We start from the raw sequence: 25,060 nt of genomic DNA, 5'->3' as shown, positions 1-25,060 counted from the left end.
TTGGGTGGACAGCAGGCTCGGAGTTTGTGAGTTTGCCTCTTTCTTAGTTACCCATTGATAGGACACCCTTTGGTGGTGGTCTGTGCGGGTCATTGGTAATTGTTGCAGCTTGGGGTATCCTCAACTTCAGCTTGATCATTTCTTTGGGCATGAGATCTATGGGGGACCTTTCATTCCAGTTCGACATCAATGGTTGTGACTCTAGAGGAGGTAGGACTTTGTCAAAGTTATGGCATCTCTTTGGATTCGTCCAGTCGGTCGTAGTTTCTCCCAAGGACAGGTGTCAAGGAGTGATGGCTGTTTTGTGGCTGTGCCCGGCCAAAGTGAGGTTGTTTTCTCATGTCAGAATGTGTTTAGCCATGCTTACCTCAGGGTTTTGGTTCCTTTCCATGGCTAACAGGCCCTGCAGGCTGTGGGCATTTTTCCCAGCCTTGCCTATTTTCCCCGTTGCCCTACTGGGCCCGTGGTGTATTTAGGCTTCTACTGTAGGGTGCCCGTATTGGAGGGGGGGCAGCATATGCCAGCGTTTTGGCTGGCTGCTACCTCCCTAGTGTTTTTCATCTTCAGCAGAGAGGCAGCACCGCATGGTAGTTGACGGGTAGCAAAGATGTTTTCTCCTCTCAGGGTAGATGCTTGGATGCACCATGATCTTGCAAATGCAGAGCACCTCCATCTTGATGCAGGCATACGAGAGGAGGAGATCCATGTGCTTCTGGGGGCAGCCACATCATGGGCGCTCTGATCTGGTTTCGTCTCCCTCCAAATCAGTCCTCTTGCGAGGGGAGATCCGGCTAGAGCCTTGCCTTCTCAGGAGGCTGGGAGTAGATGGCAGTATTAGTCATAGTTGTGTGTACCTCGGGTCTATCCATTGGGGCATGTCAGATCTATGCCGTACCACCTATGGTCACTTGTATGTGGAGAGCCTTTCCAAGATCTCTCTCTCTCTCTCTCTCTCTCTCTCTCTCTCTCTCATTCTCAGATGTTTTGCCCAGTGCCTCTTTCTACCTTGGTGATCTCTCTTCTTCATAGGTGCCTTGTTCATGTATGTGGCATCGCAGGTGTTCTAGATCGGAGTTTTCTCGCTCGGAACACCAAGAAAAAAATAATTCTAAATGAATTATTGGAATTATAAGTGAGGGTTTTTCTCACTGAAGACATCCGAGTATAGAGTATTCCTAGTGCGTTTGTTACGATATACATGTGGTAGTGATGTGTGTGAACACACTAGGACCGCCGGGGCATTTTTTCCCTCTTTAGGAGGTTTTTTCCCCCGTGCATTGTATACGTCCATTACTCTAGGGCTATCTATCTTTCTATTGCACACTAAGTAATACTCTCTCTATTGTGTGCCTTAAGCTTCGTTCGTCTTCTCCAAGCTGTGTGCGTTCTTTGCAACCCTAATTCCAACAATTGGTATCAGAGCAAGTTGCATCCTCATGGGCTTAGTCGCCAGCAGCTCGAGCAACTTTCTCCGATTTTTGTGAGCTTTGGCGAGCGTTCGCAGGTCGAGAGAAATTTCGGGAGTGCTCGTAGAGCTTAGTTTGCTTAGATTTATGATTCGGGCTCATTTCGGCCTCCGTTTCCACTACAGGCAGGTCTGCACAGGCAATTTCGTCATTCTGTACACAATTTCTGTCAGTGCCGTTTTCGCATAACAGGTCCCGTACAGTCTACTGCGTGTTCTGCTATATAGCACGTGCTGGTCTCATTAGTTTCTCCTCATTTCGGACAGTTTTTACATCAGGTGCAGACATTTTCCATGGCTGACAACAACACAGATGTGTTCAAGATGTTTGCTGCTGAGGACAGGTTGGATGGGGACAATTACCCTGTGGGCTTACATGATGCAACATGCTCTTGTGTCAAAGGGCGTCTGGAATATTGTGCAGGGCATTGATGTACGTCCTAGTTCTGAGGATGTAGACGATGTTGAGGATGTGGAAGGTCTTGTTGCAAGGATTGCTGCTATTAGAGTTGTTTTGCCTACGGCAGAACAAGCTCGTTGGGATGTAAAGGCTGCGTAGGCTCATGCGTTGATTGCGTTGTCTGTGAAGCGCACCATTACTCCTCACATTCGTTCAATGAAATCTGCAAAACAGGCTTGGGATATTCTAGCAGGTCTTTATGCAAGCCGCAATGAGGCTAAAATTGCTTTGCTGTGTAAAGAGCTGGAATCGAAGATTATGCATGAGGAAGATGATATGGATACTTTCCTTGTTGGTGTCAAGGATATCAATGAGTGTAACATTTAATGGCCTAGTAACTTGTGTGTAGCGGAAAATAGCATGAACATAGTGAGCATTTCATTAGAATAGATTCCTAATGAGATTAACAAGAGTGCTTGGGTGGAGAAATCAACTAAAAGCATAACACCTAGTTAGATAGCATGAACAATACTTCAAAAGAGAGAGAAATTAAGCAATTGACAACAGTTGAGGATCGGATTTGCATGGAGCCGGTCCCCCCTCCAAAAGGCTTTGTATTATGGTTTCTCCCATTAAGAGAGACATTTTACAATACAATTTCTTGTGTTCCTTCAATACTAGCTAGTGCAATGAAGATGGAAACTTCATGCACTACGCAAAACACTTATCAAACACAACATCAATTCCCTCACGGTCTCAGACCCAAGACCTCACACACCTTCGAAGATGGTGAGAGCTAGCGGGGTATGAGAGTAGATTGAGAGGAAGGAGTATTCTTACGAGAAAGATGTACATCTCTTCACATAATCACTCATATTAGCATAGCTTAGCTTAGTAATTAGCATGGTAGAACGCACTTAGCAAGTTGGTGGATACTAGGAAGTGAACTCAATAAAGGCATAAAGTGGTGGGATCACCAACAGAAAGTATCCGACAGTTGGGCCACATTGCACTTTTGGATGCGGTCCCAATGAGGATAGATGCTCAGAAGACCAGTGGGAGTCCAACGGAAGCATCTCCTAAAATTTAGGGAACTGCTATTTTGGGCCATGATATCTATTCGCGTCATTAGCTTCAAAATGACAAGGGGAACATTTTATTACTTTGCTACAAAGTCAACTGATGCACCAGTTGAGAGATTTTTAAGCGGGAAGCCCAATGCAAGGAAATTGCATATATGAGTGCCAAGTGGCACTTCTTGGTCAATTTACCAAGTCTGGGAGAATAGAACTCGTAACTGACTTTTTGCAGCAGTTTTGGAGGCTGATAACTCTGATTTTCAGCCATTTCTCTCTATTTTTGAGCTTCCCATGACTTCACCTAGGACCAAGGAGCTCATTTTCAGCATTGGAAGGCATCAGATGCGTGTTTACAGGGCTGTTTTGCTGCGTTTTCAGTGATGCGCAGGTTTGGCAGCCATTGAAATCTTCCCCTTTTTGCATATATTTGTTCACAGATGCAGTACAGGTCAATCGCAGAAGAGGGGCCCCTCGATTTATGCTGGGGGATGCTTCATTGAGAACCTGTCACAGGTTAAGAGCTATGGAGTGCTTTCTTTCCCTCTCATGTACAGTGTGGTGCTACGAGTGATGCCCTACACGCTACACACTGCTCTCTCTCTCTCCCCTACGTGCAGTTATGTGATGTCCCACAAGAGGGCTCTTCATTTGACTGATGTATAGCTGTGTGGTTCATGCTTTTGTGCTGAGGCAAGAGCCTCCTTGAGCAGGAATCAGGGTAGCTAACTACTACTCCAAAGTAGGCACCGGTGAGGGTCATAACCTCACCGTACATGTGCGTTTTCAGCGCTGTGTATGCGTTGTAAATTGACTATTTTTCAGCCATACGGACACCGGAACCCTTGGGGATCGTGCCCCACTGGCAGAGGACAGCTAGGGACTGTTTGGGGCTGAAAACAGAGCAAAAACCAGTAAATACAGCATGCTGAATTTACTGTTTTTGGGCAAGAATCAAAGGGTATACTTCAGTGGAAGTGAGTTTTAGCAGGGGAATTGGTTTCGCGCAAGTTTTGGGGCTGTTATGTTGTCGAAATTTGGCCAAAACTGGTAGTATCTAGCGGGATACAGGTAAAGGATTCCCAGGACTCTACTTTGTAATTTACCCTTTCAAAGTATAAAGAAATACCAAAAGGGGCGCCATTTTTGGGGCCTATAGGTTGTTTGCGTCTGCTCGAGGCATTCTAGCTTTCGAGCCGAGTGTTAATTCCCGTCGCAGGTTCCCTTTGCAAAGTGCTCTGTGTGTGTGTCTAAAGTAAAGAATTTCTGGTGAAAGCTAAATCCTACCGCCCCACGGGCCGGTTTCAAGGTTCCGTTGCCAGGACATCAATCACTTTTTTCTCAAAGAGTGAGCCTCGGTTGTTGGGTAAAGACACAGAGTATAGGAACACGGGATTACACTATGGCTGACAAAGGGAAGGGCATTATGGAAGAGGGTTCCTCTTCATAGGACAGAGAAGAAATTCGGCATGTTCGCCCTGCCAAAAAGTGGTCAAATTAGGGCTGATTTTTTGCTGCTTTTTTAGGGTTTGCAAGTATGAACCAAGATAAGATAGGGAGAGGTCTCACGGTGGTAGATTGGCCACTAGATCTCCTGTGGGAGTGATGTGGGTCTGCCAGGTGGCACGCTGCTCGCTAATTCTCTGAGGCGATTGCTTGGATTCTTTGACGCATTGGTAAATCATCTTGAAATTTGAGCTTACTTGGTCGTGGGTAGTACGCTTCAGTGTTGTGGAATTATGCTCGTTTGTTGAGGCAAGACCCTCTTGCACATGTAAAAAGTTAAGGGACAGGTTGCAAGATGCTATGTGGTGAAGTTCAAGAACTATCCACCTATGGATGCAAAGTGGATGGAAGAGCATGAACTGTTAGAGTCACCAAATGTATTGCGGCTTTACCTTGAAGCCTTTGGGTTACAGCCTACCGCCTACCTATGCCCCAACCCAACGTGTGCAAAGGAGGGGTAATGATAGAGCTAGCACATCATATGTACATATGAATTCAATGAAAAAGATGGAAATGACAAAAGTATGAAGGTCTCATTAAGTCATTTGTATCTATGTGTAACGACCTTTCTTGCGGATACATGCGATGATAAAAGAGTGCTAACAACACAAGATCATTAGTGGCGTGTATTTATGGTATGCAATCGAGGACGTTTGCGATTTTAAGAGGGGTATGTCACGAGGACGTGGCAACTGCTAACCTTAGTTGTTGGTTTCTTTCCAACAATTTTTGTTTAATTTTTGAGATTTCTGTTTGAAGCTGCAAATGGTTGGACATTGTATGGCCAATGTGAATGGTAGTTTCACCCATAGACGGGAAGTTGGTCGGCACTGGAACTCGTAAAGTAAAAGGATGTCTAGGCTCAGTTTAAGATCATGTAGGTCTCCCCGTCGCACTTAGCAAGTTGGTGGATACTAGGAAGTGAACTCAATAAAGGCATAAGGTCAAGGTGGGATCACCGACAGAAAGTATCCGATGGCCAGTTGGGCCACATTGCACTTTTGGATACGGTCCCAATGAGGATAAATGGTCAGAAGACCAGTGGGAGCCCAACGGAAGCATCTCCTAAAATTTAGGGAATTGCTATTTTGGGCCATGAAATCTGTTGGCGTCATTAGCTTCAGAATGACAAGGAGAACATTTTATTACTCTGCTACAAAGTCAATTGATGCACCAGTTGAGAGATTTTTAAGCGGGAAGCCTAATGCGGGGAAATTGTATGTACGAGTGCCAAGTGGCAACTTTTTGGTCAACATACCAAGTCTGGGAGAATAGAACTTGTAATTGACTTTTTGGAGCAGTTTTGGAGGCTAATAACTATTTTCAGCTATTTCTCTTCATTTTTGAGCTTCCCATGACTTTACCTAGGACCAAGGAGCTCATTTTCAGCATCAGAAGGCATCAGATGCGTGTTTATAGGGTTGTTTTGCTGCGTTTTCAGCGATACGCAGGTTTTGGCAGCCATGGAAATCTTCCCCTTTTTGCATCTATTTGTTTACAGACGCATTACAGGTCAAGCGCAAAAGAGAGGGCGCTCGATTTATGCGGGGGGATGCTTCATTGAGAACGTGTCACAGGTTAAGAGCTATGGAGTGCTTTCTTTCCCTCTCATGTACAGTGTGGTGCTAGGAGTGATGCCCTACACACTACACACTGCTCTCTCTCCCCCCTGCGTGCAGTTATGTGATGCTCCACAAGAGGGCTCTTCATTTGACTGATGTATAGCTGTGTGGGTTCATGCCGTTGTGCTGAGGCAAGAGCCTCCTTGAGCAGGAACAGGGGTAGCTAATTGCTACTCCAAAGTAGGCACCGGTGAGGGTCATAACCTCACCGGACAGGTGCGTTTTCAGCGCTGTGTATGCGCTGTAAATTGACTGTTTTTCAGCCATACGGACACCAGAACCATTGGGAATCGTACGCCACTGGCAGAGGACAGCTTGGGAACTGTTTGGGGCTGAAAACAGAGCAGAAACCAGTAAATACAGTGTGCTGAATTTACTGTTTTTGGGCAGGAATCAGAGGGTATACGTCAGTGCAAGTGAGTTCTAGCAGGGGAATTGGTTTCGCGCAAGTTTTGGGGTTGTTATGTTGCCGAAATTTGGCCTAAACTGGTAGTATCTAGCGGGATACGGGTAAAGGATTCCCTGGACTCTACTTTTTAATTTACCCTCTCAAAGTATAAAGAAATACCGAAGTCAACGGGTGCTAGCTCAGTTGGTAGAGTCATAGCCTATGTGCCTAAGGTCTTGGGTTCAATACCCCCTTGGCAACCTGAAGACAAGTTCTAAGTCCTTAGGGACTGTTCCCATACGCGCGTGTGTGTGTGTGATAGGATGCCTCTCTCCCTACCTGTGAGGCCTTTATACATAGGGTGTTCGTGTGTTTCAAAGTTCTTGTACTCTCCAAAAAAAAAAAAAAAAACCCCCCGTAAGGGCGTAAGGGGCGCCAATTTTGGGGCCTACAGGTGGTTGGCGTCTGCACGAGGCATTCTAGCTTCCGAGCCGTGTTTGTACTTAAGTGTTAATTCCCGTCACAATTTCCCTTTGCAAAGTGCTCTGTGTGTGTGTCTAAAGTAAAGAATTTCGGGTGAAAGCCAAAGCCTACCGTCCCAACAGCAATACATCTACTCCTAGTTGCAGATACGTGAAGTGCCATGCCAAGGAGGACCCCTACGCTTGGATGGTCACACCCCTTCGTCCAAAAGACGTGTGTCTTCGCCAAAAGCCACACTCCTTCGACGACTGGTCACACCCTTCGCTCTACGGGTGCGACTCTTCGCCCAATGGTTGCAGCTCTTCGCCGAAAGGATGTGTCTTTACGTCTAAAGTCATGTCTCTTCACCAAGGGACGTGTCTTTTCATTTATGTTTGTTCGTCTCCTATATAAGGATCCCTTGTATCACACTTTCAATGAATCAAACAAACACAGAGTCTTTTGAGTCTTTCTTTGAGTTGAGTTCAGTTTCTTAAGTCTTAATCATGAGTTTAAGTACTTAATAAAGGATTAGTACCTAGAATCCTCACAGTGGTATCAGAGCAAATTTTTTCGCGGGACCCAAAGGTTGTGAGCCTCTCACCCTCACCGCTACCCCCCCCCCCCCCCCCCTTTTCGCAGAGTTGCATGGAAGCAGAAGAAAGATGGAACTCAACTTCTTCGTTGATGGTATGAGGTAACCTTTACCCTATACTATTAGTAATACATATATATAATGCAGAGATACGATGGGATGACATACTCGATGTACATGCTGAAATTCCCTGATGGACGCCTCACGATGCACCCCTTCATCTGGTTGTGCCTCTTCGTAGCCGTCCGTGCCCCTTCTGTTTGAAGTGGCCTGCCCCTTCCCTAGAGTCACATCTCTTTTCTTCCATGCTGAGATCCTTTCCCAAAAGGTATGGCCCTTGGCGGTGGCTATTTTTCTACATTGCTGGGTTGTAGCATCAATTTCCTGGCCGAATCGCATCCTTTCCCAAATTGCTGAATTTTCAGCGCTGGCTGGTTTTTTTTCCCCGTGCTGCAACTCTTCGCTGGCTGAATCGCTGGCTCAAACACTGCCTGCTGAAATCTTTTATGCTGGCCAATTTGGTACGCTGGGTCTTTATTTTACGCTGGCAGAACCCTTATAAGTTGAGAACTTAACTTATTAAAATACTCAGTGGCCGGCCAAAGTGGGCTGGCGTGCCCCAAATTTATTACATGTGAACATGCTCAATCAATTCAAAGGCCCCAATTCTCCTACGTAAACCAACATGATGTTTCGCCAGCGACGACTGCTGCGTGTTTCCTCTTTTTTCTCTAATGTTGGCTTGGTGTGCGCACTCTACGCACAGTCCCTTTTGCCAACGAGAGCAGTTGGATAATCTGTTAGACAAAATTCCTTGACGAAATCTTGCCTGAAAATTCCACTACGCATGAAATGATCGTGATTCCTGATTCTCCAGATAGATTTTCCGCTCACGGATCATCCGTCCCAGAACCTGTTCCCGACCCAGAACTTGCACTTGTTCGTAACCATGCCGAATTCTCAGGACGGAGGTGGTCAATCTGACGATGCCCTTACTCTTATCAAGGAGCAGATGGCCACCCTTACCATAAGCCTCGCATTACTTCACACTCGCTTGGATGAGATGCAGACGCAAAACACTTCTCGAAGTCGTCCTGCTGTTTCTCGGACTACTAATGCAGCATCTTCAACACATTCTTCCGAAGCTTTAGTGGATGAACCGAACGAACCAGATCCAACCGATGAGGTAGACAATCGCGAACTTCAATTACTTTACAAAATTTTTAATGCTGCACAGAAGAAGAAGCTTGATGTTAAACTGCCGGAACCGTATAATGGTCGTCGCGACAAGCGCGTGCTGGACCAATAGCTATTCAAAATGGAGATTTACTTATCAAACACAGACTTGGTCGAGAGTAAAAAAGTTGCACTTGCTAGTTCTCTACTCAAGGACACAACATTTCTTTGGTGGCAATGACGGGTTGCTGATGGTAAACACACACCTTCTTGGAATAAATTCCGGCGTGCTATTCGCAAGGCGTTCGAACCTACCAATGCGGATTTTCATACCCGGTCCTCTCTTCGCCGCCTGAGCCAGACAGGTTCCTTGGCCGTGTACATCACAGAGTTCCAAAGGCTAACTCTGGAGATAGAGACCCTTAGTCCCTCTGATAAACTTCACAGCTTTATCGACGGACTCGAACCCAACCTGAAGGATGATGTGCACAAATACAACCCTACCACCTTGGATGCTGCAATTTTCTATGTGGAGCGTCTTGGCGATAATCGGCGCCCTACACGGAATTTTCTCCCTGGTGATAGATCTTCAAACAGCGCTCGCTTTTCACAGCGCGATCGCAGAGACAATTATAGCCAAAGTCAGCAACATCAGTCTCAGTTCAGACAGCAAGCAACGCAACCTTATTCAACTTCAAGGTTCTATTCTCAAGATCGACAATCTGAAAGCAGATCTTCTTCACATGTTCCTCCACTTGATCGTGGTAAAGGACATGATTTTTCTCAAGATCGGCATTCCAGTACTCAGCAAGGCTCTTCGTCAAATGGATCTTCGACTTCAAAGAAGGAAGGATTATGTACAATTTGTGGTGGTGACCATAGATGGTATCAATGTCCAAAGAGACCAAATCCGTCTAATTCGAAAAGAAATTCCAACGCGGAAACATCATCGAATTTTGAACAACCAGATTCTGCTAAGGATAAAGGAAAATCTGTGGTCAATACGATTCGTGTTTCAGAGAATATGAGTATTCTTATGAAGCATGCTCAGTGCAATTCTTCAGTTTTGGATCCTCTCTCAAAGCAAGTTTTGAGCCTTCTTGGACTACTCAATGGTCGCTCCATCAATATTTTGGTGGACAGCGGATGCTCGAATAATTTCGTCAGCACTCAGATAGTTTAACAGCTTGGCTTACCAACTCAGAAGACATCTCACTTATATGATGTGGAATTAGCAGATGGATCAATTTTGACTTGTGATCAGACAGTTCGACAGTTGCAGTTCGAGATTCAAACTTATGCAGATCAATTGGATTTCGAAGTCATGCCTTTATCTTATTACGACATGATTCTTGGTCATCATTGGTATTCCAATATGATCCAGCAATTAGCTTCCGAGGACATACTATCAATTTGTTCAAAGATGGATGTGAATTGATTTTACACGGGCTTTCTCATGCGGAACGAGTGATTCAAGCTTCACGTGTACAAGTCAAACAACATGATACAGTGGATTATGAAATGAATATGATCCCCGATGCAGATGTAGATATTATTATCGATGAATTTTTGAATTCATTAACTTCTTTTGAATCAATTGATGAAGACAAAGATAAAGATATAGTTGTAGATTTCGAGTCTGAAGACGACTATGCTTTCTTTGATTCTTTACTGGATGATGATATGCCAATTACAAGTCATGAAGTTACAGTTCTTGAAGATGATTCTGAAGAATTTTGGGATTCATTATTGGAAGATGATTATAGTCTCAAGCCAAAATCCTCTCCGGTGATTCATAAAGTTGAAGTTACCCCATCTGAAGAGTACCTTGAGAAGATTTACTCTTCCCCAAATATTTCGCAGTTATTGGAAGATTTTGAACCAAAAATCTTACATTGCATAAAGGATTTTAAAGATCAACCTCTTGTTGCAGTCAACCTGATTAAGCGAGATTCCTCTAAAAAGTCTTTGAACAATGCAATGATATGGGGCTTAGCACTCAAAGCACAAAGGTTTCACAAGAAGAAAAGGTTCAAGACAAAGGTTTCCAATAACTCAAAGATGAAGATTTTCGAAGATTCAGTGCTTTTCCAGAGTTCTATCAACATCAGAAGTCATTTCTTTGACACGGACTCTCATTTTAAATGGGAGGGAATGTCACGATTGTGAATATGTTAACAATACATCTACTCCTAGTTGTAGATACGCGAAGTGCCATGCCAAGGAGGACCCCTGCCCTTGGATGGTCACACCCCTTCGTCCAAAAGACGTCTCTTCGCCAAAAGCCACACTCCTTCGACGACTGGTCACACCCCTTCGCTCTACGGGTGCGACTCTTTGCCCAATGGTTGTAGCTCTTCGCCGAAAGGTTGTGTCTTTACGTTTAAAGTCATGTCTCTTCACCAAGGGACGTGTCTTTTCATTTATGTCTGTTCGTCTCCTATATAAGGAGCCCTTGTATCACACTTTCAATGAATCAAACAAACATAGAGTCTTCTGAGTCTTTCTTTGAGTTGAGTTCAGTTTCTTAAGTCTTAATCATGAGTTTAAGTACTTAATAAAGGATTAGTACCTAGAATCCTCACAGAGAGGAAATTTTCAAATCTGCCCATTACAACCACAATTAACCCCAAATGAGTGAAAAACTCAACAAAAACAGCAAACAGTCTCTTTTCGTTTTGGAAATTCAGCACCAAAATGTAAGGTGCAGCAAGATGAATGTTATGAACTTTGCTCAAGATGAGTGCTCCGAACTGTGCTCAAGGTTCCTTTTACTTGGGGAAGGGAGAGCCTTCCGTTCCTTAATGAGAGAGTGCAATGGAGACAAACAAAGTGAATGGACATTGTGAGTGAAGGTGCTGAGACTGAGAGATAGAGAGAGAAGGGAATACGACACCGGAGACGTAAAACCCTCCTCCAAGGGCCCCACTCTTGATGGCGAGAGTGGTCTACTATTGATTGCACAATCTGGTACAAGATGCTGATGCAAATCTAATGACTATGTTGAGGCCGATGGTGGTGACGACAAAGACGAGGCTATCTGCTACTGTGACTTGATGTGCAACAACGCTGTCTTTCGTGCTTGGAGTTTGCTGGATCTACTGCTCTATTGTCTACTGAATTGGCTGATGCAAAACGCTGAAATGCTGCTCTTCTATTTGCTGAATTTTGCCTTGTTGGAAACGATGGTTTGGCAGTGCAAATGCAGGTTCATGGGCTGGGTTCTCTGTGCAAAAAACGCTACTGAAGGCTGTTGTAAAACGCGAGGCCGAGGCTGGGAAAAATGCTAGATCTGGCTGGCTGTTGCTGCGACAAAACGCTATCTGCAGGGGCTGAAATGCTGGTGCACAATCGCCTATGCAAGGACTGAAAACGCTGAGGCTGTTGGAGAGAGAATGCTGGTGTGTTTGGCTCTAAAAACGCTAGGTTGAAAGGGGGGGTCGTCTTGCTGAGAAGGGTCTTCAGAGGCCTGCTGCACTAAGTGCGTGATGCTCTTCTTCTTCTTCTGCCAGATAGTGCTAGCCTAGGTTTGCTTATATAATATCTTAGCAAAATTGCCCTACCTAGTTCCCAACAAAAGCCACTTAAAATAATAAGTGAAAAATGTCAAAAATAGGGAAAATAGGTTTAATGCATTGGAAAATTCCCTTGATGGATTCTGATGGGAATACTGATGATCATGCTGTGTGCAACCGGAGGATATGCATCTAATTTAAGTGACTAGGCATGCATGGTCTGCGAACAGACTCATAAAAGTGAATAAAAGTGACTGGTCATGCTGTAGCTTGTCCACGGACACATAGGGTTGGATGTGTCACGTGACACAAAATCTCGTAGAGATCACCAATCCGACTAGAGAGCACCCCGTGGCTCTGATACCATGTCAAAGGTGCAACGGAAAAGGGTGAATCGGGTGATGATCTCGTTTGCAACCGCAAGCAAACCTCCTCTTGGGACGGGGCTGCCAATGGATCTCGCCTTGAGGCTTGAAGCCTTGAGGGAGAGGGAGAGAGAGCCTTGAGGGAGACGGTGAGGTTGAGCGCTTGAAAAAAGGGGTCTAAACTTCAAAGCCCTGGTTTATATGGGTGAGGATGGGAAGGAATCCCCCCAACCAAGGGCCAAGGGCCCAAGTGGAGAGCCTTGACGGTGAGACTTGAGTGTCAAGTGAGGGGTGAGGGGTGAGCTTTTAAAGAAAAAAGGAACCCCCCCCGGGCCTTGTGTGAGGCTTGAGAGGTTTGAAACCTCCCCCAAACGGCCACCTCTCTCTCTCTCTCTCTCTCTCTCTCTCTCTCTCTCTCTCTCGTGTGCGCCCGGAAATGCCTATTAAAAATTCAAATTTTTTTTTAATCTTGCCGCTTGTTATGTCGGCCGTTCCACTGTCATGTTCCGATTCCGGAACGTTTTTCCGTTCCCGGTACCATTTCGGTGCCCTAAATCGGCTGGAATGCCGTTTCGATACGTTGGGGGGCAGTTCCGCTCGTTCCCTGTTACTATGGAATTGACAGAATTGCCCTACCTACTCAGAACCCCACGGTCCTGATAAATGGCCTAAAAATGCTAATAAATATGTAAACTCACTAAAAGTAGCAGAACTGCAGAAGACTCCAGACTCTCACCCCGGGACCCTAGGAACGGGGGTCTTGCCTCATGCCACCCTACTCGGTGGGCAACACCGTGGAGTGCATCGCCAAGAAAGGTACGTCTACGTCAGATACCGCCGGGCACAACCACAAAACAGCCCTCACTTCCTAATTTGCTCCTGGGAGATATTGGAGCCACCATCGGACAAGAATCTGAACTCTTAACACGTCCTGCGTATAGGTTCACAAGGGTGCCAGAACATTTCCTAGGCTGTCCTAAGCCCTAGAAATAGGAGTTACAGCTTGTCCACATGCACATAGGGTTAAATGTGCACGTGACGACGACGTTAGTGTAGTATTTAGTCAAATACTATGCATAATGGAGCTCATGGTCGTGTTGTCTCGTGGGTGACTACCATGAATCGCTTCAGATGAGTATCGACTGAGAGAATTGTTGAGGATGTGCCTTATTCCATTTGGGCTCATTTTGTAGTAGCATTTGGGTGGGCTGTTGTCGTTTGGTATTGTTCTAAGCTTAGTCACAAGAGAGCAGGGGGGCCCATTTCATAGAGAGTGGTTCATGTTTCCATTCCAATAAGGCAACACAGCTTGCAGATTGTATGAACATGTATGTGAACTATGCATCAATGGATTTCTCATTGGCCATTTTCTAGTTGAGGTTCGTTCTTGTTGCACTTCTTTCCAAATTCGTCAGAGACATATGAAGCAAAACTTTGCACCTGTTCCTGCCAGTAGATGGCGTTCTCGATTTCCTTCCCTGATATATGAGCTAGTCATATTTGTTCCTAAGATTCACTTGTTTTGTGCAATATTCCCGTTTCTTTTGACTATGATTTTAGGGGATGGGCCCTGACCACTATAGAGCAGCAGTAATGTTTTTATCTAGTTTTGTTTTGTAACAGATTAAGTGATTTAGTTTATTCTCTATCTATTTTCTTGTGTCCCTTGTTTTTGTTTTCTGTGAGTGCTTTAGCCTCTCTTATAATCCATAAGTTCAGACTTTTCTGACCTTATGAAGGTATTTATATATGGTCTTTTTTAACAGTTGGCCAGGATGGTGAGAGAAATGCGGGAGACAAAGCTAAGTGCAGTAAACTTGAAAAGGGCCCCTACATACAAGCGAAAGACGAGCATTATATCTGAGGGCTACCCTCGAGGGGATGACTTCATTGATCCACTTGGGTTTGGGTAAGTATAGCCTGTTCTTTGTTGTTGAAATCGTCTCCTCTCTTGTATCTGGAGATTGTGTAGCTTTCAAGCAAGTTATCGTTATGAATGTTTATGTCGTCTGTGGGCCTGAAGCATTGTAGATATACGAAGTCTAACTTTGGTGAAGGAAAATGCATCATCTGTCAAGGATGAAGCGGCGGAAGCTGGGAAAATGTCTGCTGCTAAAGATCCAGCATTTAGAGGTATCAAATGCTAATCCTAGACATGTCAGTTGACAAATGTTGGAGCTATTGGTAGCTTTGATATTCTCTTGGCTTCGTGCGTATTTCTGTGCTATGCCTGTGTATCGTGCATAGCTTGCTGAAAATGCTTACGCAATAGACCTAGCCTATAAAATGACTTCGCTTGCCTTTTCTTGTGTTCATCTCAGATTTACCTTGCTGTGTGCTCTTTGATACTTCACTCAAAAGCTGATCTATTTATTAATCAAAGGGTAAAATGTTCCTGGAAATTTAATTTTCATCTCCTCATGAAATTCAAGAAATTGCAGAAGGAAAATGTTAGATCACTTGCAACAGCCAATGGGGAGTGTTGCCCATCTGGAAGCCAAAGCAGTTCCCTTAATAGGCCAATCCCATCATTATCTGGGGTTATAAGTGAGCAAGCAAAGGTGGGGTACTACTTCAGAATCATAGTAGCCATGAAGTTTGCAACATTTTGCATGAAACAATTTCAAAAGGTTGGAACTTGGAGACAATTTGATGAATGTTTGACACGCCAGTGTAGAGGTTTTATTTGCAATCACAAGCGATCCTGCATGCATATATTTCGAATGGTAAAAATAGATGCACCTCTCCTAGAGTTCCGCACTGGCATTATCCTCCATCATGAACACCAATGTGTGGGACCATAAAGAAAGTGAAGAAGACCACACCAGCCTCTTAACCACAACATCAAACTGACATGAGATCCGTCCAAGCACCTCCAAAGGCTATATCTGCATCTAAACGTGATGAAAAAACATGCCAAAACTGCTGTAGCCTGCTTAGAACAAAAAGCGCCTTGTAGGTGGTGTGAACGTCTGCCCAAGTAACAAAGAAATGTCTTTTTTCAAGGTTCCCTTGTTGAGCTACTCATGTGAAAGTCTCCAGGTCCCTATACCAAAGAACTATGCCGGCAGAAACATGGATAGGCGGATGCTCTCTTTGTTTTCTTTTTTGATCAGTAAAGTTGCAATCGTATTGGTTACCAAAAGGAAATGTACATGGTCCTGATCATACAACTGTGTACAAAGGCAAGTAAGACCAATATTTGACATGCACATGAAAAGCCCATAGCAAAAATGGCAAATCATTTAAGCTAGAGAATCAGGCAATGAATGGTGCTGCCAAGATGCCAGCATAGTGGATTTGCCACAGAAAATGACCCCAGCAGTAGTGAGCAAAGATACATTCTAAAGAAACATGCCTCTCAACCGGAATACATGTTTCTGAACACCACTTCACTATCACTATAATAAATAAAGTTATTCATGGTGATCCAGTTATGCCAGAAACCCCAACAAGGAAGCATATCCAAAAGCAGCTGATAATGCTCAGGATTGACATACGATGACATACCTGAGAATGCTTTCCAAACACCCAGATATACGGGGCCTAAACCAAAAGAAATGTCCTTTTTCAAGGTGCCCTCGTTGAGCTACTCATGTGAAAGTCTCCACAGGCCCATACCAGAAATATGCTGGCAGCAACATGGATAGGGGGATGCTCTCTTTGTTTTCTCTTCTCTTCATATTGATTACCAGAAAGAAATGTACACGGTCCTGACTTTGTACAAAGGCTAGAAGACCAATATTGGACAGACACACAAAAAGCCCATAATGAAGATGGCAAAGCAGTCAAGCTAGAGAATCAGGAAATGAATGGCGCCCGATCTTCCAAGAATTGGGCATAGTGTGAGAAGCCCTAACACGTTGACAAAGGGTCAGCATACTGAGAGAACAATTCATAAGCGAGTTTGTCAAGAGGAGAGAGGTAGAGTGCATGGTAGAGAGAAGAAAAGACAGAAGTGAGAGAGAGAGAGAGAGAGAGAGAGAGAGAGAGAGAGAGATGTTAATTGACTCGTACAGTTGTGCTTAGTGATGGCAGTAGGCCTAGCTGGTGTTATCAAAGTGCCGGTGTCTCTTCTGCCTAGCTTGCAGCGTCACTGTCTACCTCTACAACGCAACCGTACTCTCTCTCTCTCTCTCTCTCTCTCTCTCTCTCTCTCTCTCTCTCTCTCTCTCTCAATCATGGGAAGCGTCGAAGAAGTGCCAACGGCTTCCCCACGTGTAAGAAGACGCATCCCTCGCCGGCCGCCCACAAAGCCTCTTTCATGCGGACAGGGAAAAGGATGTTGGCAATAGAGAAGGAAATGAGAGAATGGAGAAACGAAGTCGAAGAGTGGAGGAAGGAGAGGAGCACTATTCTTCAAAGATGGAGTGAAGAAAGAGATGCCATGTGTAGGAGGATTGCTTCGCTCGAGGAGAAGGAGAAAGTGGTCATCCAAGATTCCATCATCCGAAATCTACAAGCAAAAAGTGGGCAGCTCGAAGAAGGCGAAATTCAACCATCCATGATGGAAGAAAGCCTCTTTCATGCGGACAAGGAAAAGGATGTCTGCAATAGAGAAGGAAACGAGAGAATGGAGAAACGAAGTTGAAGAGTGGAGGAAGGAGAGGAGCACTATTCTTCAAAGATGGACCGAAGAAAGAGATGGCATGTGTAGGAGGATTGCTTCGCTCGAGGAGAAAGTGATCATCCAAGATTCCATCATCCGAAATCTACAAGCAAAAAGTGGGCAGCTCGAAGAAGGCGAAATACAACCATCCATTATGGAAGAATTGAATACCATGAGAGAAGAAATACGGGTTATCAAGGAAGGTGAGGAGAAGAAGTCATGGGCTGCGGTCATCTCCGCAACACAAAAGAAAGTAGAGGAGACCGAAAAATGGATTGAGGCTGCCAAGAAAGGGAAAGGTAAGGAAGCTTCTTGTACACCCACTCTTATTAACATGACCCTCGAAGAAGAACAAAGGAGGAGGATGCGGGTTCTACATGTGAGGGTAACCAGCCTCAAGGACATAAACAATGTGGAAAAAGAGGTCACAAGCCTCACATCCATGATGGGGGTGGAGAAACCTTCACACACAAAGGCATGGAGAGTGGGCAAGAAGAGTGATGGCCCGGGAGAATCTTCAAAAGGGAGAGCTCTCATACTACGCTTTCCCTCCTTGGAAGAGAAGGAATTCTTGAAAAAGAGGCCTACTCTCAAGAAGGCATGTATTTTTCTCGGTGATGATCACTCTCTCACAGCTTGCGCATATGAGAGAGGTAATGCCAGAGATTACGACGGCAAGGGAGAAGGGAAAGATGGCCTTTTACAGAGATGGTCGGGTGGTGATTGTAGAGCGGCGCTCTACATGACGGTGTGAGACCTATGGGACCACACTGAAGATGGCTACTTGGAATTGTAATGGATCTCTGAGGTTGGACGTTGGTGCCTTTGAGGACAATTTCAGAGATAGGGAAATTGTTTTCTTCTCAGAGATGCATCAGGCCCCCGGACAGCTTATGCCACATGTGGTGGGATACAGATGGGAGACAGCCCACAGGACAGTGGCGAGATCTGAGCATGGGAGTAGAGGTTCAGGTGGAGTAGCAGTGCTATTCAGGGAGGAGTTACAGCCACTACTACATATTGTACGAAGAGATGATCATGCTAGATACATGTGGGGGAGGCTGAGAGGTGACACATGCCGATTTCTGTACATTGCCATATGTTACTTCCCCCCCAGTACGTCAGTATATGCTGCATCCAGAGGACAGTCGCCTTTCTCTATACTAGATGATGATATAGGGGAGTTTTTTAAGGATGGTGATATCATCCTCCTAGGGGACTTCAATGCCATAATGGGAAACTCTTAGACAGTCTTCTATGACACTTCATATGAGATGCTTAGAGAGCTGGATGTGGGTGAGTTGGGGCTTGACAGATGCTCACATGACAGAGAGCAAATGGAGTATGGGAGATACCTCACGGAGATGACGACTGCACATGGGTTAGCCATACTTAATGGTTTACAACGATTTCTTGGAGCAGCTAGTTTCACATGCTTTCCACACAGACACGGGGCCAGTACAGTGGAATGTTATGGCACAACCGAGCTTTATTCCTTGTATTCAGGATTTCATAGTGGGAGCCAAATGAATGGGCGTAGCAGTGGATCATGTATCTGAACTCCGTAAAGCATAGCCGAAGCCACTATTAGTGTCAAAAAGCCAGAGCTTTGTTCGTGGTTCTTGAAACTAAATCTGCGAACACATCCTCTCCAATCCTCCCAAGGCGGCATAAACTCTTGCCAGTTTAGTCTCTATTGCTCTCCTCAATGAAAACACCGGTCCACTGAAGACTACCCCACGATAAGTGTATGCATCTGTGTACTCCACCGTCTCCTGGCCATACGTAAATGTGAACACCATAACCTTGGTTTTCCCAAGGTTGACAAACAATCCACTATCATGAGCAAATGTGTACACAGCATCTAAAATGGCAGTGCATCCCCTCCGGACATTCAGAAATCAACTCTATATCATCAGCATATAACAACAACGGAATCCATGTCCATGCTAGTTGAGCACCCCTGTCTCCCTATCATTCTACATAGTCTGAAAACTCAGCCACATACATCCCAAAAAGAGTCGGGGGCATTCCCTGCTTCAGCCCAATAGTGGAGTGGACCATGTCAGACATACCCTCAGTAGTGCGTACCCTCCCTATCACTGTCCTTTATAAAGTCAAGATCCCCCAAATCATCTATGTGGGCACACCAATGTCTTGTAGTCGACGTATAAGTCTGGCTCTCGCCACTGTGTCAAAAGCTTTGCGGAAATCCACATAGCTACAGTAGATCCTCTTGCCATGGTGTCTACCCTCCTCAATCATAGCTCTGAGTGTCAGAATCTGGTCGAGAGTAGAGAAGCCTCTCTTGAATCTTTCCTGCCTTGATGCTCGTATGCCCTCTCTCTCTGCCCATTTACTCAGCTCCCTCTCAAGAATAGATGCATTCAGCCTAGCCAATGTGTGACCAACCATGATAGTGCGATAATTTTCGGGAATTATGGGATTTCCTGATTTGAAAATAGGTACAATCGTGGACATACTCCAAGTCTCAAGAAAACCCTCATACATGGCTCGATTAAACATCTTAGCAAGAAGCTCTGCAAGCATTTCTCTGGCATGGATGAAGTGCTCTGCTACCAGACTATCATGGTCATGTGCTCTCCCTGTCTTCATCCTGCCAATGGCTTTCCTTACCCTCTCGAAAGTACATGTCTCAGGGCATGTCTCCGGTGGGTCCGGCAAAGGTGGCTGTCCTGATGCTGTGTAGAGAGATGTGGCATATTTCCCCCATGTCTCTGTGGAGGTGATGGCTGGTGGTGGTGAATGCTCATGGAATAGTCTCCATGCCTCGCCCGAGACGCCCGAGACCTGGCTCATAAACAGCTAATACAGATCTCGCTCTAGCTGAGATATATAAGCCCTCTTCTTTCGTCGCACTAGCCAACGAAAGACAATCTGTGACTGTCATGTGTGGTAGTATCCATGATCACCTCCCTCTGCAATGTGATCCTCGTCTCTCTACACTCCTCATCATACCAGCTATTTTGGGGCATGCTCGATCGTCTCCGTGTAGGCTGACTGTGGGGATATGCCTCTGATGCTGCATCATGGAGCGTCTCTGTCAGTATCTGAGTGAGCTCATCTAGTGGCCGTCCTGGCTCCTGAGTGCATAGCTGCCTGCATATATATCTCATCCATGTACATGGAATCGGTCTCCCTCGTGAAGGTATACCGAGTATGTGTGGAGACCTCTCCTAGTGGGGCTGTGCTGAACTGAGACGTGAGAGTAAAAGACAAGATAGCACGATCAACTGCTACTCCAACTGGCCTAGTGTCCACCATGAGATCCTGAAAGGATGGGATGAGACATGGCTGGCCCATAACATAATTCACTATGCTAGCCCCATGTCGGTGTGGAAAACATGTGAAACCTCCTGACGTAGGAAATCTCTATTCAAAATGGCCAATCCATGTGCAGTCCCCATATCTATCAAGTTTTCGCCATACTCAGTGTGCTCCTCATCTTGTGATAGTCTGGATAAGCCCATCTTTGTAGCATCAAGCTCCCTAAGCATCCCCTTTGAAGTGTCATAGAATACTGTCTGATGATGGGCAGTCCTAGCATTGAAATCCCCCAGTATGATAATGTCACCATCCTTGGAAAACTCCCATATGTCATCATCCAAAATAGAAAAGGGAGACCGTCCTCTAGGTGGTGCATATACTGACGTACTAGGAAGGAAATAACAAATAGCAATGTAGAGATATCTGCCTATCTCTGCCTTCAGTCTCACCCACATGTACCTAGCCTGCTCATCCTTGCGTGCTATATGTATCAATGGCTGCAACTCCCTGAATAAAATTGCCACTCCCCTTGAGCCCCGTCCTCAATGCTCTGATCGGGTCTCCTGTCTGCTGCAAGCTGTCTCCCATCTATATTCTCTCACCTGTGGCATGGATTGCCCAAGAGCCTGATGTGTCTTGGAATAAACTATCCTCAAAGGCACCTACATCAAGGAGTAGAGATCCTGAGACGACCACCTTTAATTTAGTCCCATAGGTCACACACCGTCATGTGGAGCATCGCTCCATTATCACGAGTCTCCCATCTCTATAAGAAGAAGTCTTCCCTTTTTCCCTTGCCACTCTAATCTCTAGCATTACCTCCTTCATATGAGCAATCTACGAGAGTGTGAGGTGGTCCCCAAGAAAAATACCCGTCTTCTTAAGAGTGGGTCTTTTCTTCAAAACGTCCTTCTTTGCTTTCAGAGAGGGGAAGCGAAGGATAAGCGCTCTTTCCTTGGAAGTTTCCCCGTTGCTTTCACTTTTCTTGTTACCTACCTCGCCAAGCCTTTGCATGCGCTGGCGCAGTAACCCCCATCATAAACATGAGTTTGTTGACCTCTTCCTCAACATTATCTTGGTCTTTGAGGCCAGTAATCCTCACATGTAAGGAACGCACACACCTCCTTTGCTTCTCTGTTAGTGTCAAGTTAATGATGGTGGGTGTGGGGGTGGGGGTTGATTCTTTGCCTTTGCTTTTTTTGGTGACCTCAATCTGGCCTCATTCGCTTTCTTTTGAGTTTTTGTAATTATGTCCACCCAAGAAGTCACCATTTCTTTATTTTGCTCCTCCCCTTCTTTGAGAAATGAAATGATATATTAACGTCTTCAAAAGGCCAAAATGACCTATGAGACCAAGCCGTTACAACATAGTGAATCTAATTCCATGTCCGGAATCAAAAAGAACTGAAACAAAATACAAGGTGTAGTACAATGAAAGAAGGGGGGGCAGGAGGGGAAGGGGGGAAGATATGATGGAGATCCATCCTCATCTGCACTTTGGACGTTGAGAGAGTATGGCTCTAATCCTCTGCTGTAGTCTCTGTCGATGTTGTGTAGCTCCTCTCCTCAATCGCGGGCGTCTAGGTCTCCCTAGCTCCAATGCTGAGAGAGAAATGAAATCAAATGAAAGGTTATATTAATGTCTTCAGAAGGCCAAAATGACCTATGAGACCAAAAAGTTACAATGCGGTGAATCTGTGGAGAGAGAGAGAGAGAGAGAGAGAGAAATGAAATGTTATATTAACGTCTTCAAAAGGCCATAGTGACCTATGAGACCAGAAAGTTACAAGGTGGTCATAGTGACCTAAGCATTTCAATTTCCAACCTCCATTTTCAAGCTGTGCTGCTTGTGCTGGGCATACTGGAGGTTCTGAAAAAATCCTTCACTCTGCCTCCTCAATGTGAAAGATGCATCTAGCCAAGGGGATGTTTTTAACCTTTTCTTTAGTGAGAATTGTTGTCTATCCCTTTGAGCTTTGATTTTTTCCACTTCAAGATCAAGCAAATACAAACTACTGCACTCAAGGTCCCCCAAAATGAGTCCACAGATCCACATGTAGATACTTCTCATATCATTCTAGAAATTCGAAAAGCTAACATGAAGCAGCACAGAAAAGATTACTTCAGAATTGCAGAGGATTTTGGTCAATTTTTTTGAATAGCAGTCTTTTTAATTTTCTAAAGCAAATACATCAAAGTAGGATTAAAAAAAGTGCAAGTAAAAAGTTAGTGCTTCAAATAGATTTAATTCTTTTTCTTTAGTTTCATCATACTTTCATGCGGTTGAGGATTAGCCCAGGAATGCATTGAAATAATGTCTGTATTCTTCATGGCAGAAAAAATTATGTACCATTCAGAAAAGTTTGACCCAAAGCTTTTTTTGAGCCACATCCATCAGAATACCGGACACATGGACCTTGAGGCTGGTGAGCAGTCGCTGAAGATGGACCTGCAGCAACGAAAGCAGCAACTTAAGTTGCTTGTTAAAGAAAACTTCGACTGCTTTGTTTCATGTAAAAATACGATCGATGGTGAGTCAATCTTGGTGATCAGGCACGTTCCTGTCTGTAGCCTTGATGTGGGGATGCTAAACAGTTTACTTTGGTAGATATCCACATGAAGTTGCAACAGATAGAAGCAGATACAGAAGGGGCTGGTACAGTTCATTTAAGCAGCTCCATAAGTGATGTCAATAATATTGCAAATCGAGCTTTTGGACCTCTATTTGAGCGTCAGGTATGTTGGAGAGAGACTGCCAATGATTTCTGCTGTCCTTTGCTCCCCTTAATAATATAAAGAAAGAAACATTGAGGGCTATTACAGATGTTTTACAGCTTTTTGCACTGTCACACATCGACAAATATGATCATACTGGCTAAAGATGCAAGGAAATAGCTTTTTCTGGACACCAAAGGCTTGTGCGGCTGAGGCTATCTGCCCTATTTGCTTATGTGTGATCATTCATGATGCATTGAGTAAAAGGGAACACGAATCCACCAAAATAAAGGAATTTTTATTTTTTAAAATTATCAATATGAAATTCTTGGTCTTTATTTAAATTTACTGGTGGAAAAGTTTTGACCTTGTAGTTGCAAGATAATGAGCTAATTGAATGGTGGCTTTCATGATTTAATGTGTTTTGGGGCTTAGTAGCAGCAACATGCCGGCACTATGGGTTTGATCGATTTGATCGATCAGAATAAGAATTGAAAACTGTGTGTCAAGAGTACTATGCATGGATCACATAAAGATCATCAACCTTTTGAAGCTTTGTGCACATCAAGTCAAACCCATTGAGCTTCAAGTACTTAGAAAAGCTTTTAGTGATTCCTTTAGTCCAATGCACACCCACCAACTGAATATCTGAACAAGAAGCATGACATGCCCATTTCACCATGACACCCATGATAAACATGTCAACTTCAACAAGCCTTGAACATTTCTGCCCAAGTGCTTCGCTGAAATAATCAATGCTGAGATATTTTTGAGAAATATGAATTTAATGAGCCACAACTTCTTTCTTCTGTTGCGCAAGCCATTCTTAGCCTTGGTCTTGACGTTAGAAAGTGCAAGTTTAACCTACTTTTTCTTTCCACCTTATGTGTGTTGCTTATCATAGGATCAATCTTGCCAATTGTTTCAGGTACAAGCAGAGCGTATACGGTCTGTTCAAGGGATGCTTCAACGCTTTAGAACGCTTTTCAATCTTCCAAGCACCATTCGTGGCTACATTACCAAAGGAGAATACGATTTAGCTGTCCGAGAGTATAAAAAGGCAAAGTCACTAGTGCTGCCTACTCATGTGAGAGAGATCTGTTATCTTTGAGATTTGCATCTTCTTCTGAAGTTCAAGTACCTTAATCTGCTAGATTAAATGTACAATAACCAGATTAGGGGGCCTGAGTTGTTTATTGTATGAACTGGCATGCAGGTCAGAGTGTTGAAAAGAGTGCTTGAGGAGGTGGAAAAGGTTATTTTTGAGTTCAAGGACAAGTTGTATAAGTCTATGGAAGATCCAAATGTGGAGTTCTCTCAAGTAATTATCTCAATCATCACATTGCTTTCCTTTTTCTTTGTTTTGTGCAGTTGATGTCTCCATGAACTCATCCTTTTATTTTATTCCATTTTGCTTATCTTTAAGAATTGTGGAACTTTCATATGTTTGCCTTTTTCTGTTACAAGTTGGGTAATGTTATGACGCGTTCAAATTGCTGTTGTTTGCTCTGTGTGCCATCTGGAGTAGCTGGAGAGCACAATCCGGTTACTGCTTGAGTTGGAGCCCGATTCTGATCCGGTCTGGCACTATCTAACAATTCAGGTGAACAATTGTTACTTGACCACAGGGTTTTATCATGGTTCTGGTAATTTTATTTAATTTTTCCTTTGGTTTAGGATGTTCATATTCGGAGTCTTCTGGAGGGTTGTTCTATTGAGCACGATGAACGGATGGAGGAGTTGCACAAGCAGTCACTGGAGAAAGCTCAATTGGATGCCAGATGGAAGAGAATTCAGCAAGAATCTAATAAGACTGTATGTGTGCAGTTTGTAATATTTGATCTAAGTTGCTGATGAAAGATTTTTTGTGCTTAACTA

At 44.4% G+C, this 25,060-nt stretch overlaps 1 protein-coding gene across 1 annotated transcript in view; it reads left to right on the top strand.

The window, feature by feature from the left end:
- The window catches only part of LOC147459626 (exocyst complex component SEC5C-like), a 104,433-nt gene that overhangs the window by 2,760 nt on the left and 76,613 nt on the right, over window positions 1–25,060 (top strand). The window contains exons 2-9 of the mRNA XM_086510836.1: window positions 14,337–14,479; window positions 14,594–14,703; window positions 22,804–22,998; window positions 23,076–23,203; window positions 24,111–24,269; window positions 24,399–24,503; window positions 24,711–24,785; window positions 24,860–24,997. Of these exons, the coding sequence (XP_086366962.1) occupies window positions 14,337–14,479; window positions 14,594–14,703; window positions 22,804–22,998; window positions 23,076–23,203; window positions 24,111–24,269; window positions 24,399–24,503; window positions 24,711–24,785; window positions 24,860–24,997 (1,053 nt within the window). The remainder of the gene's footprint in view (window positions 1–14,336; window positions 14,480–14,593; window positions 14,704–22,803; window positions 22,999–23,075; window positions 23,204–24,110; window positions 24,270–24,398; window positions 24,504–24,710; window positions 24,786–24,859; window positions 24,998–25,060) is intronic.

This window comes from Adiantum capillus-veneris, chromosome 4, assembly GCF_014529385.1.
Source record: "Adiantum capillus-veneris isolate H3 chromosome 4, ASM1452938v2, whole genome shotgun sequence".
Classification (NCBI taxonomy): Eukaryota; Viridiplantae; Streptophyta; class Polypodiopsida; order Polypodiales; family Pteridaceae; genus Adiantum; species Adiantum capillus-veneris.
This window is presented reverse-complemented; position numbering and strand designations above follow the sequence as displayed.